The following is a 14418-nucleotide window of genomic DNA, read 5'->3' as shown; positions in this document are numbered from 1 at the left end:
AAAAAGAAGTATTTTTCTCTATTTATTGTTTGTACAATCAAAAGCCTAAAGCCTTCACATACTTTTTAGATCATTTTTATCGATTTGTGTTTCTAATTTGGCTGTATGTTTCAGGCTGATAATAACCTTTGTTTCAATAATAGATAAAAAGAAAATAATGTACCAGGTGTAAACTAGTAAAGGTAATATACCTAAGAAAAAAAGGATTATATCATCTTGGATGTCACCACGATCATTCAGAAATGCAGGAAAAAGCTATTAATGTTAAATCAGAATGTGTGTTTGCTGGTATGAGTATATCATTCCTTTCTGCTGCAAAGCTTAGGGAGATAGTAGGAGGGGGAAATTATTTTCTCTGATTACGATGATGCAGAAAACTTTTCTTGTGTTCTGTATAAATATTAATAGGAAAAATCTAGTAAAGTGGATTTGGAAGGGAGATAAGGTAATCATGTTGCATAGTCTACTCTTCCTAATTTTTAATAGAGTATCTGGCTAGGCTGCATAGGTTCATTTCCCTTTGTATTAACTCAAGAGGCTTTGTAATCAGTCCTTGCTGTATTTTTGGGTGTCATATCTTAATCTCTAGGCAATTCTCTATAAATTACCCAAAGCGCTTAAAAGATTTTGACCAGGCTGGATTTGATTTATGTTTGTGTATGAGATCTTTTGTTGTCATTTTCATCAATAGTATTGTAACTGCTGGAAGTTCTAAAAACTATACATCAATACAACCTGTTTCAAAAATGATTTCATGAAATTTGAGATACTGCTAAAACATATACAAATTAGTACTTCAAATGATGGTTTTGTCTGAAATGTTCTTTTGATATTCCACAGCAATGCCATGTCTCTCCCTCCTTCTCTCCTTACTCCCTACACATAGTAAATCCCATTTCTATCGATGCGTCATCCTTTTGCCCTTTCCCTAACAGTGAGTTTTCTAGTCAATGCAAATGTTCATGTAAGTCAGTATTCCCTTGACCTATCACTTTTAACAGCTTTTAAGATCTGACTAACTGCCTTGCAAAAATTGGGGGAAGGTTTTCCTAAACAGGAGGTAAAATGATCTGTGGGTCTGTACACCTTTCTCCTCCACAAGCTTGTTGAAGAGCACTGTAGTATGTTTGTGCGTGAGAATAGCTTGACCTGAAGTGTGAATTGGGCACTAGACACTGTTTAAGAGTACAAGACCTGTATCCTGTAAGTAGATCCACATGGACAGATCCCTGCAACTGCTCAAAGCTCCCATGAGATGAAGTCCCATCATCCATGTGGGTTTTCCTGCACCATCAATGCTTTAAGCAGAAAGGATAGTGTTGATTTCACCTAGCTTTAGGTATCTGAGTTGTGGATGTGTGTATCTGAGCTAGGGCCGTCTTAGGCTCCCTTGTATTCAGTGGAGAGAAGTAGGCCTATCTAGGGTGCAGTCCATCTGTCCAGAAGGAGACATCAATTTAGATTAGATGAATTGTGCTGTAGAAATATTTATTGCTTTCCACAGCATATAAAGCAACCCCAATCTGTCTCAGGGGTAGATATCTGCATTTGATCAGATGAACCCAGGCAAAGGGTCCCAGACAGGGAGACAGCCTTTTCTTATTCTCACCCTTCCTCTTTCAGGCTCCAGATGCTTGAAGCCATCTGCAAACACTGGGAAGGTCCAATCAGCCTGGCACTCTATCTCTCTGATGCAGAAGCCCAGCAATTTCTGCGCTACGCCCAGGGCTCAGAAGTACTTATGAGCCGCCACAATGTTGGCTACCATATCGTGTACAAGGAGGGCCAGTTCTATCCTGTGAATCTGCTAAGGAATGTGGCCATGAAGCATATCAGCACACCATACATGTTTCTGTCTGACATTGACTTCTTGCCTATGTATGGACTCTACGAGTACCTCAGGTAAATGGACAGTGGAGGGATTCCCACTGTCACCCGTGTTTTCAGCCCCACCACACCCCACCCTTCTCACATATTCCCAAAACAATGCAGTTTGAGCAGATCTGAAAAGGCAGCTTATAGGTGTTTTAAGGTGTGAGAATGCCAGTAAGGCACAAGAATTTTTAGGGTAGAGGAAGGGGCTGTAACTGGAAGTAAAGCAATACAGTTATGAAAGAAAAAACTCAGGTGTAAATGTAAGCCCTGTTAGCCATCAGAATAATTCCCTCAGAGCAGCAGAAGAATCAATTTGAAAATTGATCTGGACTAAATATGTGCAAGAGCATCCTGTATTAGCGGAGATGTGAACCAGACGATTTCCCTAAACATCCCTGGTTCTTAATGTCAATGACAGAAAAACATGCAAAGCATTACTGAACTTGTTGTCCCTGTGACACATTCTTAATCCAGTTCCATATCTTGAAAAGAGGGTGGTAGTCAAACCAGCTCAAAAATACGACTGCAACACCAGCACCGGTCAAGGCGAAATAATTAGCATAAGGAAACTGGGATGAGTTAGCTCAGTGTGTATTGTATCATAATGAATGTGAGCAGGTTGGGCTGAGCAAACTACAGACTTCTGATCCATTAACTGAGCTTTTCTTAATAAAGACCTTTTTCCCCTGCAGAGGCTGGTCATCTGAGGCCAAAGCATAGAGCAAGGAGGACACCCTGTGGCCAGACAGGAGGATTTCAGTTCCTTAGTCCTGACCAGTTTTGTTTTTCTTCTCTGTTCTAATTTGGTAAAAGTTGATCAAAGTGTTCCAGTGAGGGTCTGTCTGACCCCTTTCAGTCCGTAGGCCCGGGCTTTTGGAGTGTAAAGGGAAATATACCTCCCGGTATCATAGACTCATAGAGGAATTCCTTTGTTTCAGGTTTAACAACTCAGTAAGCATCTTCTCACTTCTCCCCCATGTGGAGAATTAATTGGCTTTTTCAATTTCTGCTTCCATGTACGGGGCCAAATTCACTATGGCTTTTAAGACACTGGATTTCAATAATATCATGGAAGTTTTATCGCACTGTGTCAGCTTGTTTCCCACTTACTTTAGGGGTATTTCTTTTTGACTTGTGCTATGAGGATTCCAAAATAATTCTGTCCCTTGCATGCATTAGCTCTCTCAAGGTACATGTAGGGACAGTTGTTAGCTTTTCTGTTCTTTGACGTTAGTGTTGCATGCTGTTACATTTCTTCAGATCGATGTTGGACACAATAAGGATAGCAGCTGTTGATACTGGCATGTAGTGCTAAAAAAGCAACTTGTTCCTCCATGCTGCTTTGCAGTGCACTGATGGGAGCCAGCACTGAAAGGAAGAAGAGAAGAGAGAAGGCAGAATGATGTAACACAATATACTTGAGATATTACAACCACAAAAATAATTCTCATAGGGTGATAATGTATTACAGGGCTAAATGCACAGTGATGCCACACATTGGTGCTGTTTCAGAAAAAAAACAGATTTGCACTGAAAGCTGTTGCATCCGAGACCTTGTGTTATTCTACCAGCCTTTTGTGAGGCCTATACCACCTTAACTCTGACTGGGAGTCTCTGTTGCCTGGGAATATCAAAATTGCTAATCTGCTACTACCAGCTCTTTAAAAAGGGATTGGATATTTTTTGCATGTGGACTAGAGGCTTTTGCTGCTTTTTCAATAATGATTTTTATCAGCAAAATAGCAGGGAGGTACAGTGAGATTATTTCAAATACGGATACCCTGTATCTTTCTGCATTGACTGTTCCCACCACTTCTGTAAGTAGCTGATTAGTGCTATCTGAATGGCAGTGATTGTTTGTTAGAGAGATGTACAAACATTTTCATCTTCATTTCCTCAGATAGAACAACCATAAGCAAATAGAAATAGTGTGGTGTTTCAGGCATCGCTTTGTACAGGATGAGCCAGACAAGTCCCTCTCACTGCAAGTTTGCTGATTTATATATATTGTGTCTCTACAGACAATATATTCTCAGAAAGAAAGGAATTTTGAAAAACATTTTCAACATATTTTCAAAGTGTTGTATGTGAAAGGTTATGGCCAGTTTTGAAGGAGAAGCTGATGGAACTGATGGTTACCTGAAGCTCTAGGTATCTGTTGCTAGCACTTAGGTTTGTGCTAATTGAGCTTTTTCACACCTGCCAAGTAAGACCATTTCAATGCTTTTAATCTCCATCAGACCCCCTTTTTGTCCTACCTTACTCTTCTGTGAAGTACAAAAGGAAAGAAATGTATCATTTAAAGATTTCCTGTTTACGAAACTCAGACACTTTCACCGTCTGTGCTGAGTCGAAGTCTTTTGTCACCTTCCCTCATTAGTAACTGAGGTCATCTTGTCATTGCCCCAGAGGTAGAGGCTCTTTCTGGTTGGTACAAGTAAGGTGTGTGGGTCATCCTAAAGGTTCTTCTAACATAAAATAACTAGACCGGCTATCTACAGTTGCCACAGCTAGCATTGAAGTTCTTCCCTGACACATTTGTGTAAAATATGCCCTTTGCTTCCAGTGACACATTTAGCATGAACTGGGAGCTGGCATCCAAGTTCTATCTGCAGGTTTTATACCTGTCCCCTGCAACATGAGTTGTGAAGTATTTCTGGTTGTTCTTCAGCATCTCAGCAAGAGAGACACTTCATGTTGTGCCTATCGCTTTTTATTTGTTGGATGCCTTTGTAGGCTATGCATTCATTGCTTTTGCAGAGAGGAAGAACATTCAAATGAATTTAACAGTGGACTGACAACTCTCCAGTTCTTACCACAAACTCTGTGACTGCCATATTCATTGATCTCAAACCAACCACTCTACCGAGTCCTGATGGTGGAAGCTAATTTGAATTAATGGACTCTCTTTTTTTTTCTGAATTCAGTGCTTTAGGATTAGGTTGCTAACCTTTCTGTGTCTGAGCTTCTCTATCCTCCAGAAATGGGAATGATATTATTATTCACCCCCACGAGGATGAGAATTCTGTGTTAATTTTTTGAAGGAACTATGAAGATTAAAAGATTGATATCCACATCCTGGAGTTCATTCAACCTGTGAGGAGACTCTTGTGATTTAAGACTCATTTCTTCCATGCTTTGTGAAAAATAGGGTTGATTAGTAGATTTAGAAATTTAACCCAACCTTCACTGTGTCAGAATGACATACATCAGGTCTGAACACAAAGATGCCTGGGAAACGGTTTCCTGGACAACATAGCAAAGAGAAAGCTCTTCATAAAATCATATGTCCTTATTTTGGCGTTTGGGGAAAAAGGACAGAAAAAGGAAAATGGATACTGAATCGATATTACTGAATCCAAAAAATAGCCCTCATAAGTATAGTGCAGGAATTAAACAGTTGACCCAGTGCTAGTGTGCAAAACAATGAAATGTATTCCCTACATTATATTCCACATATCTTGCAACACCAACAGTGAAAATTTTCCTATTCCAAGTATCACAGAACCAGTCAACCAGCAAATGGCACCTCCACTCAAAACAGGAAAAAAAGTCACCCCACAGAAAGGGAAAAGTATTGCTTCTAATAGGAAGAGGTTATATTTTCAGCTGGTTGTCTGAGGAGCAGACCACCAGCCAAGTTATCAGAAGAAAATGGAAGGTGTTTTTTTCTCCACCAAATCCTCCCTGCCTTTCTCACAATTTACATGGCCTCTGTTGTCCTTTGTCACTCAGGTTCAACACCTGGATGTCAGCACTGATTCCTTCTTCCCCTTACATTAGTCCTTTATGTCATCCAGTCCAGACCAAAGGCAGGCTATTCTACTCGGGGGTCGGTGCTGCTGGACTTCTTGATGGAGCATGTCTCAACTCCCAGCTCAGTTTTGGTGAACCCCTCCACTTTGACCTTACCAACATGCACCTCAGATGCTCACATATCTCTTGAAAATATTTGTGCAGAGATTATCCCGCTATTTTATTTCACTCTTGAAGTACCACCACCAGTTCTCTGTGTTTGACTGTATCCACTACAAGCACCTTGTTTTCAGACCTCTGCTTCTCTCCACTTACTAACTTTTCATGTTGACCTTTGGCTGTGCAAGTGATTTCAGCCTCTTGTATCAGTTTGTTCCCTCTGCCTTTTGGTTTTCTTCATGAAGATAGTGACATCTATTCTTTCCAACAGTTCTGCCATTGACACCTATATTAAATTTGCAGATGACAAGAGTAGGGAGTGTGCAAAAAGAATTATTGATATCCACATCATTTTTGTGCTTGTATCCTGTATCTTACAAAATGAGTCACATCCAACACTAGTTTCAACACAACTTGCTCTGTCTGACAGTCTCTGCTGTTAACCCTTGATTGGTATCTATACCTACTTCAGCTTTGTTCAGCTTCAGACTGTGAACTTTGGTGGGCAGGATTGTCTCCTACTCTTTGAAAAGTGCCAGGCACAGCAGGATCTTGATTTTTGCCTGGGACTTTTGAGCTCTCCATCAAACAAAGAGATAGCAACAGCCATAAATGGAAGCTGCTGTTTCCTGGCAGAGCCCAAAGGGTGAGCATCGCTGCAAACGTTACCTGCTCCTTCCTAAAACTGAATCCCCAAAGCTGTACCTCTCAAGGCTGATAGATTGCACAGAGTCCAGAAAGCCTGTGAAGTTGTCAGAGAAACTTTGTTAGTGTACCCTGCTTGCAGAGAAGGTTTGAGGGGGAAGAAACATTAGGAGCATCCTAAAGAATAGATGCTGGCACTGCTCAGCAATTCTGGAAGGTCGTGGAGGATGATTGTGAAGGAGTCATCTATTTACGTGGAGATGTCTTGGCTATTAGTGATGGTGAGGGAGAAGATAGTGAGGAAAGTAGAAAAAAGTTACAGTAAGATGCTGTTAAAATCCTTCAGTTGTGAAAAGTTCACTGGAATGTGGCAGGGGTTCTTTAAACAATGCAAACTTTGTAGTAAGGCGCTGAGAACAGATTTCTTTTTATAGAACAGGCCTATAGGGTGGTGTGAATTCTCTAAAATTCAGATTTTATTAAATAGCCCTTCTCTTCTTCTTTGTCTCTGATGGCAATATAAATGACTTCTAGGTATTCTGGGCCTAGAAAAGTGGTTTATTTGGTCCTGTTATTATGACAGTGATCCAAATTCCTTCATCTTATAAGGCTGTAGAGAGCTTGCTGCTTGTCAACATTGTCCTTGATTGCTTGTTGCAGGAATAAAAGTCAGGACAGTGAATCCTGTTAAGGGGAACTGACTTTGACAGGGAGAGAGAGGCATATTTCTCATATGAAATATGAAGATAATGAAAGGAAAATCGAGACAGAGTTATTTCTAATGACAAGCAGAGTAAGATTCAGTTTGGGGATGGAAAAGTAACTTCTTTTTCTTTGTCTTTGGGTTTTAGTTTGTTAGGAAAGAATAGACTGAATACTTCTGACAGGCCTAAGGTTGCTAAGCTGTTGCTCTCCTGCAGCAGTCATCTTAAGGCCCCTGTCTGGAGAAGGGCCCTACTGTGCAAAATGCAGTATGTGCACACACACACTCTCACACACCAAAACAGTCTCTGCACTGAAGAACTTGCAGCAAAAGAAGGCAAAAAGCAAGGTATATCAGCACATCCAGTACACAGCTCTTCTCTGCAGGAAACAGCCTCTTTGACCTACATATAGAGCCAAGCACAAATGAGTTTGATCTCTGGGCACTACCATGCACATGATTAACAATAGTCAAAAAAATACTGCTAATTTACAGTTTTGCTGATTTGCACCATGTCCTGTTGCAGCAGATCTGTGCCTTGCCTTGAACAAAGACTGACCATCATGGCAACAGTGTTCTTGAGGGCAAATATCTGGTCCATAGTGGTGTTAAGGTAACGCTCACCTTGCAGGACACACAGAGCTTTAAAGCAGAGGTAGAAAGCAAGTATGATGGCACAGCATAGCACAGAGAATAGCTAGGCTGAAATACGACCAATCTTTCCGGCTCCTTACCTTGTAAAGTCCCACTGAGTCCTGGATAAATCGCATTTTTTTAGAACTGCCATTGACTGGGCAGCCCTTTACCACATATGTAGTAACATTCAACTATGTTTATCTTGCAGAGGTGGTCATTTGGCCATGCTCAGAGTGCTAGTTCAGCTCTGTGCACCCCTGGACATGCAGGGCAGCATTGATCAGTCAAACACGCAAGCTCTTTTTGAACTGTGATCGTTCTCCTTGCTCTTAGAGCAGCAAATTCGAAAGGAGAGGAAAACACGAAACACCCCTGGGAAAAAATATGGGCCATTTACATTTACAGTATCAAACTGCCCATTCTCTGCTCTTTACTTTGAAAAGCCAAGTGATTTGCTCAGTTTAAAATTTTCCTGCTTGTATTTGTTGTTTCTCTTTGCCAGGAAGTCCGTCATCCAGCTAGACCTGGCTAACACCAAGAAAGCTCTGATTGTACCTGCTTTTGAGACCCTACGCTACCGCCTCTCCTTCCCCAAGTCAAAAGCAGAGCTGCTATCTATGTTGGACATGGGAACCCTCTTCACATTCAGGTAATGGAAAGTACTTTTGTTGAACCTGTGGTCATTATCTCTAAAGACTTTTTTGATGTTCTGTGATTATTTGATTTTTCTCTCTCACTGTCAGCTAGCTAGCTCCATTAAGAAACCTATTGGAATTTTTTTTCCCTTTTCACAGAGAGGCAGTGAACAGAATCGTATGTGGATATATTCCATCTGTAAGCTCAGCATTTTATCTAGTATTATAATCCTCTACTGAAGGACTTCAGTTGTTAAATTGAATTTGTTTTATTTTCATCATTTTTTATTGCGCTACAAAATCAAGCGCGACCATTACACTCATGTGCGTGTAATTTGCTTTTTGGCTGCCAAATACTATCCGGATAGCTGTGTCCCTCATGTGACCAAAAATAATTTCTCTCTGCTCGTTGGTTCACTTCCTTACTGACTTACTGGAAAAACAAATGCAGGCTCGTCGTGTGCTCTTTTAAAGTGTGAAACAGCTGCTTAAATAGCTAGAGTTTCTCAATGCACAGGTAAAAGTGTACTCTGACTAGAAGTTGAGAAGCGAAGAACACCTAAATTTGGAGCTCCTCTCTGAAGCAGACTCCTTTTGTGGCTGTGAACAAGTAACTTCTATTATCTGCCAGACTCTTCAGTTTTAAAATGCAACTACCAGGGATTAACTGTCTCTTGGGTGTGTGTGATAAGGTCTGATTAGCAGACATTTGTAAAGCATTGCAGTGATGGGAAGAGCACAATATGGCCTTACGATATTGCACAGAGACGGGGCTTAGGAGACCTGCGTTCTCCTCTGAGCTCCGCTACTGCCCTGCTGGGTGGTGGTACGCAAATCAGTCTGCTTTCTTACATCTCTATTCTCCATCTCTGAAATGCAGGTAACAATGTTCACCTCTCCTTTTTACGGTATTTTGAGATCTAGAGATAAAACCTGTGAAAAAGCTAGGTATTATCCATGGCCGGTGGAGCTCTATACCACCTCTCCCATCCTTCCCTTACTTTAGAGCTTTCCTCACACTTCTCCCATTCCCTCTATTACACACCTCTCGTTGCAGCAGCCACCCTTCTCTCATGTGGCCGCATGCACATGTCACAGCAGACAGCCTGTGTGAGCCTGGAAAACATAATTCTGACACTACCTCTACCAGTGACTGCCTTGAAATAGAAACTTGAGGTGGCTGAGAGAGGCATGCCTCTCTCTGGAAAATTACTGAAGGATGCTGGTGGAGCAAATGCCTTTCACATCATTCTTTAAACAGTCAAAGACATACAAATTAACAAGAGATTTGATGATAGAAAATAATTGTTTCTCCCATAGTTGAAAGAAAAAATCCTTCCAGTGGAAAGTAACACCCTCAGGATTTTCAGATGTTACATTCCACCAACAATCAAATTTTCAGCTTGCACAGCAGTGGCCTTCCACTACAGACTTCATCTTGAAGCTATACAACATGTTGGCATGTTACATACACAGCCGGATTTGCAGATCCTTTCTCAAGTCTCACTCAGGCAAAAATCTCTTTTAACATCAGTGGGAGTTTTGCCAGAGCAAGGTTAAATAAGAATTGAAGGACATGCGGTGTGTAGCTGGTATACATATTAATGTAGGACACATTTTACAAATGCTTCCCCAGTTTGTTTTGGCTCATTTCATTGCTCAAATCTATCAACAGCCACAAAGCAGCTGTGATCTGGGCTGAGAATTTCCACCTCTACCTTCAAGGTGCTTTAATAATGCTGCAATTCAAGGCTGAGCGGGTGGGAGTGAGCTGGGGAGGACTGCTGTGACAGTGATTGCTGAGAGTGCCTGCAGCATCCCAGTCCCTCACACCACATGGTAGATTACAGTCTTTCCCTCGCTGAAATTGCTTTTGTCACCTCTTTTCCAAATGGTGACCTTTTCTACCTCTGGGCAGCTAAGAAGTACAAAACGGCTCTCAATTACATCCCCCAGTCACCACCAGAAGAAAAGGGAAAACGTGAGCATCGACGCTGGCAAGGTGTGCTGAGTGGAAACCCTCCGCGGCAGTGGGTTGCTCTGTGCCAGCTTGCTGGCTTTGTTTGCAGGTGCTGGCTGTGACTGTGCCTCACGAGGATGTGTCCGCTCGGTGCCTGGGTAATAGCTGATGAACCACAAATGTACTGCCGACACAGCTTTCAGGCACAAGGAATACCACAGCTGGTAGAAGACGCATCGTATTGAGAAAACGTTACCAGCAACAACTGATTAACTGATTAACTGATTGCATCCACAATCCAGCAAAATATTTAAGCATCTGAGCACAGAACTGGGAAAGTTTTTCTTTCACCAAATCATCTTTCTCACTGAAACGGGAAGCTTTGAGGGACAAGGCAGGGAGGAAGAACACTCTGAGAAGAATAATGATTTCATTTTGCTAACTTTAGCGAAGTTTACTATAGTTTTGAAATTTTATTTTAAATAAAAGCAATCGATAATGAAAATAAGATGAAACATTTGACCCAAAGCGGGGGAGGGGTTGTACAGTTGTTTTCCATGAACCGTGGGAAAGAAACTCATCATCATTTTACGGAGATCAAATTATTTGGTTTGGATTTGTCAAAATTGCCAGCGTAGTGAAAAATATGTTGTTCACAATTTCACAAAGTTCTCCTGGGAGTCAGCAAGATTGAGTGTGGCCTTAAAATTCAATGTGTATTTAAATCTTGAGTGAGAAGGGCCTGAGCAGGAAAATTAGATTTATTCATTTGTCCTGTGAGATGGAAGACCAATATAGACAGCGAACCACTTCTCACAACTGCGTCACCGAGAGTAAAGGCTGTTGGAAATTACTCACTCTTTTATAGTAGCTTCCTCTACATGGACATCCATGTAATGATGTCTGCACATCTTACTTTGCAGTACATTTCATGTGATGATCAGCCATTGGCCAAGACCTAGCTCCAGCAGATTGTGTGTGTGTGTGTATATGTGTAGACCCATATATATTGTATGTACAGATATGTATGTAATCCTGAACTCTCACAATTCTTGATTCCAGTCTAATTATTCCTTTATAATTAGTGTGTGCACACCTTATTTGAGCGTCCTGCACTCATTTTCCACTTTGTCCTGACCTTAGCCATCCTTTTGTCTTCCTCTTGCCCTCCACTCACATCAGTCACTCTGAAGAGGCCAGTAGATTATCTGTGCTATTATTTTGTTTGGTACAATCAGGTCTATTACTTCCTTTCTGCTTTGTTTTGTCTCTCCGATCTCACTTCCATGTTTTCCCTTCATTGTCTCTTCCCCATTTTTTTTTCCTGCTCTTCAGCTCTCTCAACTCCCAGAGATTATACCTGAGCTGCTGTAACTGCTTACACTGGTTTCCCCAAAAAGGGTGGAAAGAAATTGATGTTTTTATGGTTAGTGTCACGTTCCCCCCCTGTTTAAATCAGTGGGAGAGTGTTACTAGAACAGCAGCAGCATTTGACTGCTTCTCTGCAGGAATCCCTCAATTAACCAAAGTTTGTATGGGGCTTTGAAGATACAAATCACTTCATAAGTGTTTAGTAGTCATTATTATTATTATCATAATTAATTTCAAAATGCCGGAGGTAGGATGTTAGAAGATACAGCATCCTCCACAATCCCACATCATTTTAAACCCCACATTGTGATTGTGCTTTTTTCCAGCATAGATAGCTGCCCATTAGTGACTGGGTAGGTTACCAACTCATTTCCAAAAGAGACCAAGAAAAGGAATAGGCTTTTTGGAGATGATTCCAAAGGACATTAAGGATTGTAAGCATCTTTGTGAATCTGGCACTGGTTTCTAATAACCTCTAGAGAAGTAATTCACTGTCAGTTTTTTTAATACTGAAGGACTTTGTTTTTCCAGGTCCCCAAGCCAGATTTCTGAAAGTGATGCAACCTGTTTACAGTTTAGAAATGCAGCCTTCAAAGAACCATACGTTACTTGGGACTCCAGTGCTATTCAAATAATTCTGTCCTCCTGCACTGCCTCTGAACAAGGAGAGCCAGCGAAGCTGAACACCTCTCTGTTTTTCTAGTTATAAACCATACGAATATACATTCAAAGTGGAAACTCATAGGCTGTGATTTTATGTCCCTGTTTTTAGCAATTTCTTGCAATGTTACGAGAATTTCTGGGCTTGAAACATTACCTCAAGTCCTAATTCTGCAAATATTTAATGCTCAAATCCCTTTACTTTAGCACGAGTCATCCCTGTGAATTCAATGTACCTTACATTACAAACTGGCAGGATGTTTGTTTTGCCCCTTCTGTTACACATCTCAGAGCGTTGTAATACATATGGCCTGCTATGCCTTTGTTTCATTATTTAATCTGTGAGTCTGCAGAAAGAGCCTGTCTCATTGATTTTTGGAAAGGTGTAAGAAGAGTAAGTGGGCGAGGGAGTCATTGACCCTGGCATTAATGAGGTGGATTCAAGCTGTGCTTGGAAGAGACCTGCTGTGACCTAAACAAGATTAACAAAGTATAAAAGGATCTTTTTCTGTAAATCAAATTGATTACCTTACTCAGGATCACATGGGTACTCCCCACAATGTAGAAAGTACAGCAGAAAGCCTTTATGTAATATTTTACTTATTAATTGAATTATACACTTTGGCTCCTGCCAAGTAATAACGGTAATTAATAAAACGGAACATCTGTCCAAAGCTGCAGATGTCTTTCATACAAATTATAAAATTGCATATAAAACAGATCGTGAATGTCACTGTGGTGTAGAAATAGCTAATTTTGGGGACCTTATCTGAGCTACAGAATTTCACAACAATTTTAGAGCACTGATACAGCCGCCTGTTGCTAGGAACAAGACACAGCACTTTGTAGTGCAGATGAACTGTCTGTGTACTTGGTAATTGTTTCTCACATTAGCATTAGGTAGTGTTTTCACACTATCCTTCACCAACTAGATGTGTTTAAGCATTGAGCACATAGAGGCTTTGGGAAGCGTGCTGGAAATAGTCCTATAAATTGCCTCCGATATGTCCTGAAAATGATGATGTGAATGATAAGCTAATGTCCTTATTTTTGAGCATTTCATCTAACAAGTAACATTTTGTTGCCTCGCCAAGATGTGTTCTATCTAATTGCCTCCCCACGTCTGTGCCATTTATGTCTGTTTAAGGTATCACGTCTGGACGAAAGGGCATGCGCCAACGAACTTTGCCAAGTGGCGAACAGCCACCACCCCCTACCGCGTTGAGTGGGAAGCAGACTTTGAGCCATACGTTGTTGTGAGGAAGGACTGCCCGGAGTATGACAGGCGGTTTGTTGGATTTGGCTGGAATAAAGTCGCTCACATCATGGAACTGGATGCACAGGTGAGGTGACGACGCCTGCATATCTCACCCGGGGCTTGGCAGCAGGGTTGTTAAACAAAGTCCGTGTTCTGTAGAAAGGCTTCAGGCTTTGCATCACCAAAGTGCTCATCTGGCCTTACTGAGCTCCTTAATGAGTGCTTCCTGAGTTGGGAACATGCAGTTTAGTCCTTGTAAAGCATTAAAAGAAGAACTGAGTCTGACTTAGTTTATTTGTCAGTGCTGAGAAAGTTGTCTTGCAGTGGCACAATCCCTGCAGTGCCCGCCTCCTGCCCAACAGTGCGCCTGAGCATTGCAGCACTTGTTGCCAGTCTCATCACCTACTAGGGGATCTATAGACCTGGCTGGAATTTTTTCAGTTAAACAGAGGTTGGTGAGTCCCAAATGCTAATTTAGAATTCAAAAAGCAATCTTAAATTGAATCCGAGTCAAGCATCTTCAATTTCTGCCCTGGATTTACAGCGTATCTCTGCAAAGCCAAGGACTTTACATTTCCAAAGTTAGAATCATAGAATCGTAGAATAGTTTGGGTTGGAAGGGACCTCTAAATGTCATCTAGTCCAAACCCCCTGCCATGGGCAGGGACATTTTCAACTAAATAAGGTTGCTCAGAGCCCCCTCCAACCTGACCTTCAATGTTTCCAGGGATGGGGCATCCACCACCTCTCTGGGCAACCT

At 41.4% G+C, this 14418-nt stretch overlaps 1 protein-coding gene across 1 annotated transcript in view; it reads left to right on the top strand.

Annotated features, from left to right (window-relative positions):
- The window catches only part of LARGE (like-glycosyltransferase), a 301741-nt gene that overhangs the window by 279748 nt on the left and 7575 nt on the right, over positions 1 to 14418 (top strand). The window contains exons 12-14 of the mRNA XM_009332983.1: positions 1624 to 1902; positions 8277 to 8423; positions 13548 to 13743. Of these exons, the coding sequence (XP_009331258.1) occupies positions 1624 to 1902; positions 8277 to 8423; positions 13548 to 13743 (622 nt within the window). The remainder of the gene's footprint in view (positions 1 to 1623; positions 1903 to 8276; positions 8424 to 13547; positions 13744 to 14418) is intronic.

This window comes from Pygoscelis adeliae, unplaced genomic scaffold, assembly GCF_000699105.1.
Source record: "Pygoscelis adeliae isolate BGI_AS28 unplaced genomic scaffold, ASM69910v1 Scaffold38, whole genome shotgun sequence".
Classification (NCBI taxonomy): domain Eukaryota; kingdom Metazoa; phylum Chordata; class Aves; order Sphenisciformes; family Spheniscidae; genus Pygoscelis; species Pygoscelis adeliae.
This window is presented reverse-complemented; position numbering and strand designations above follow the sequence as displayed.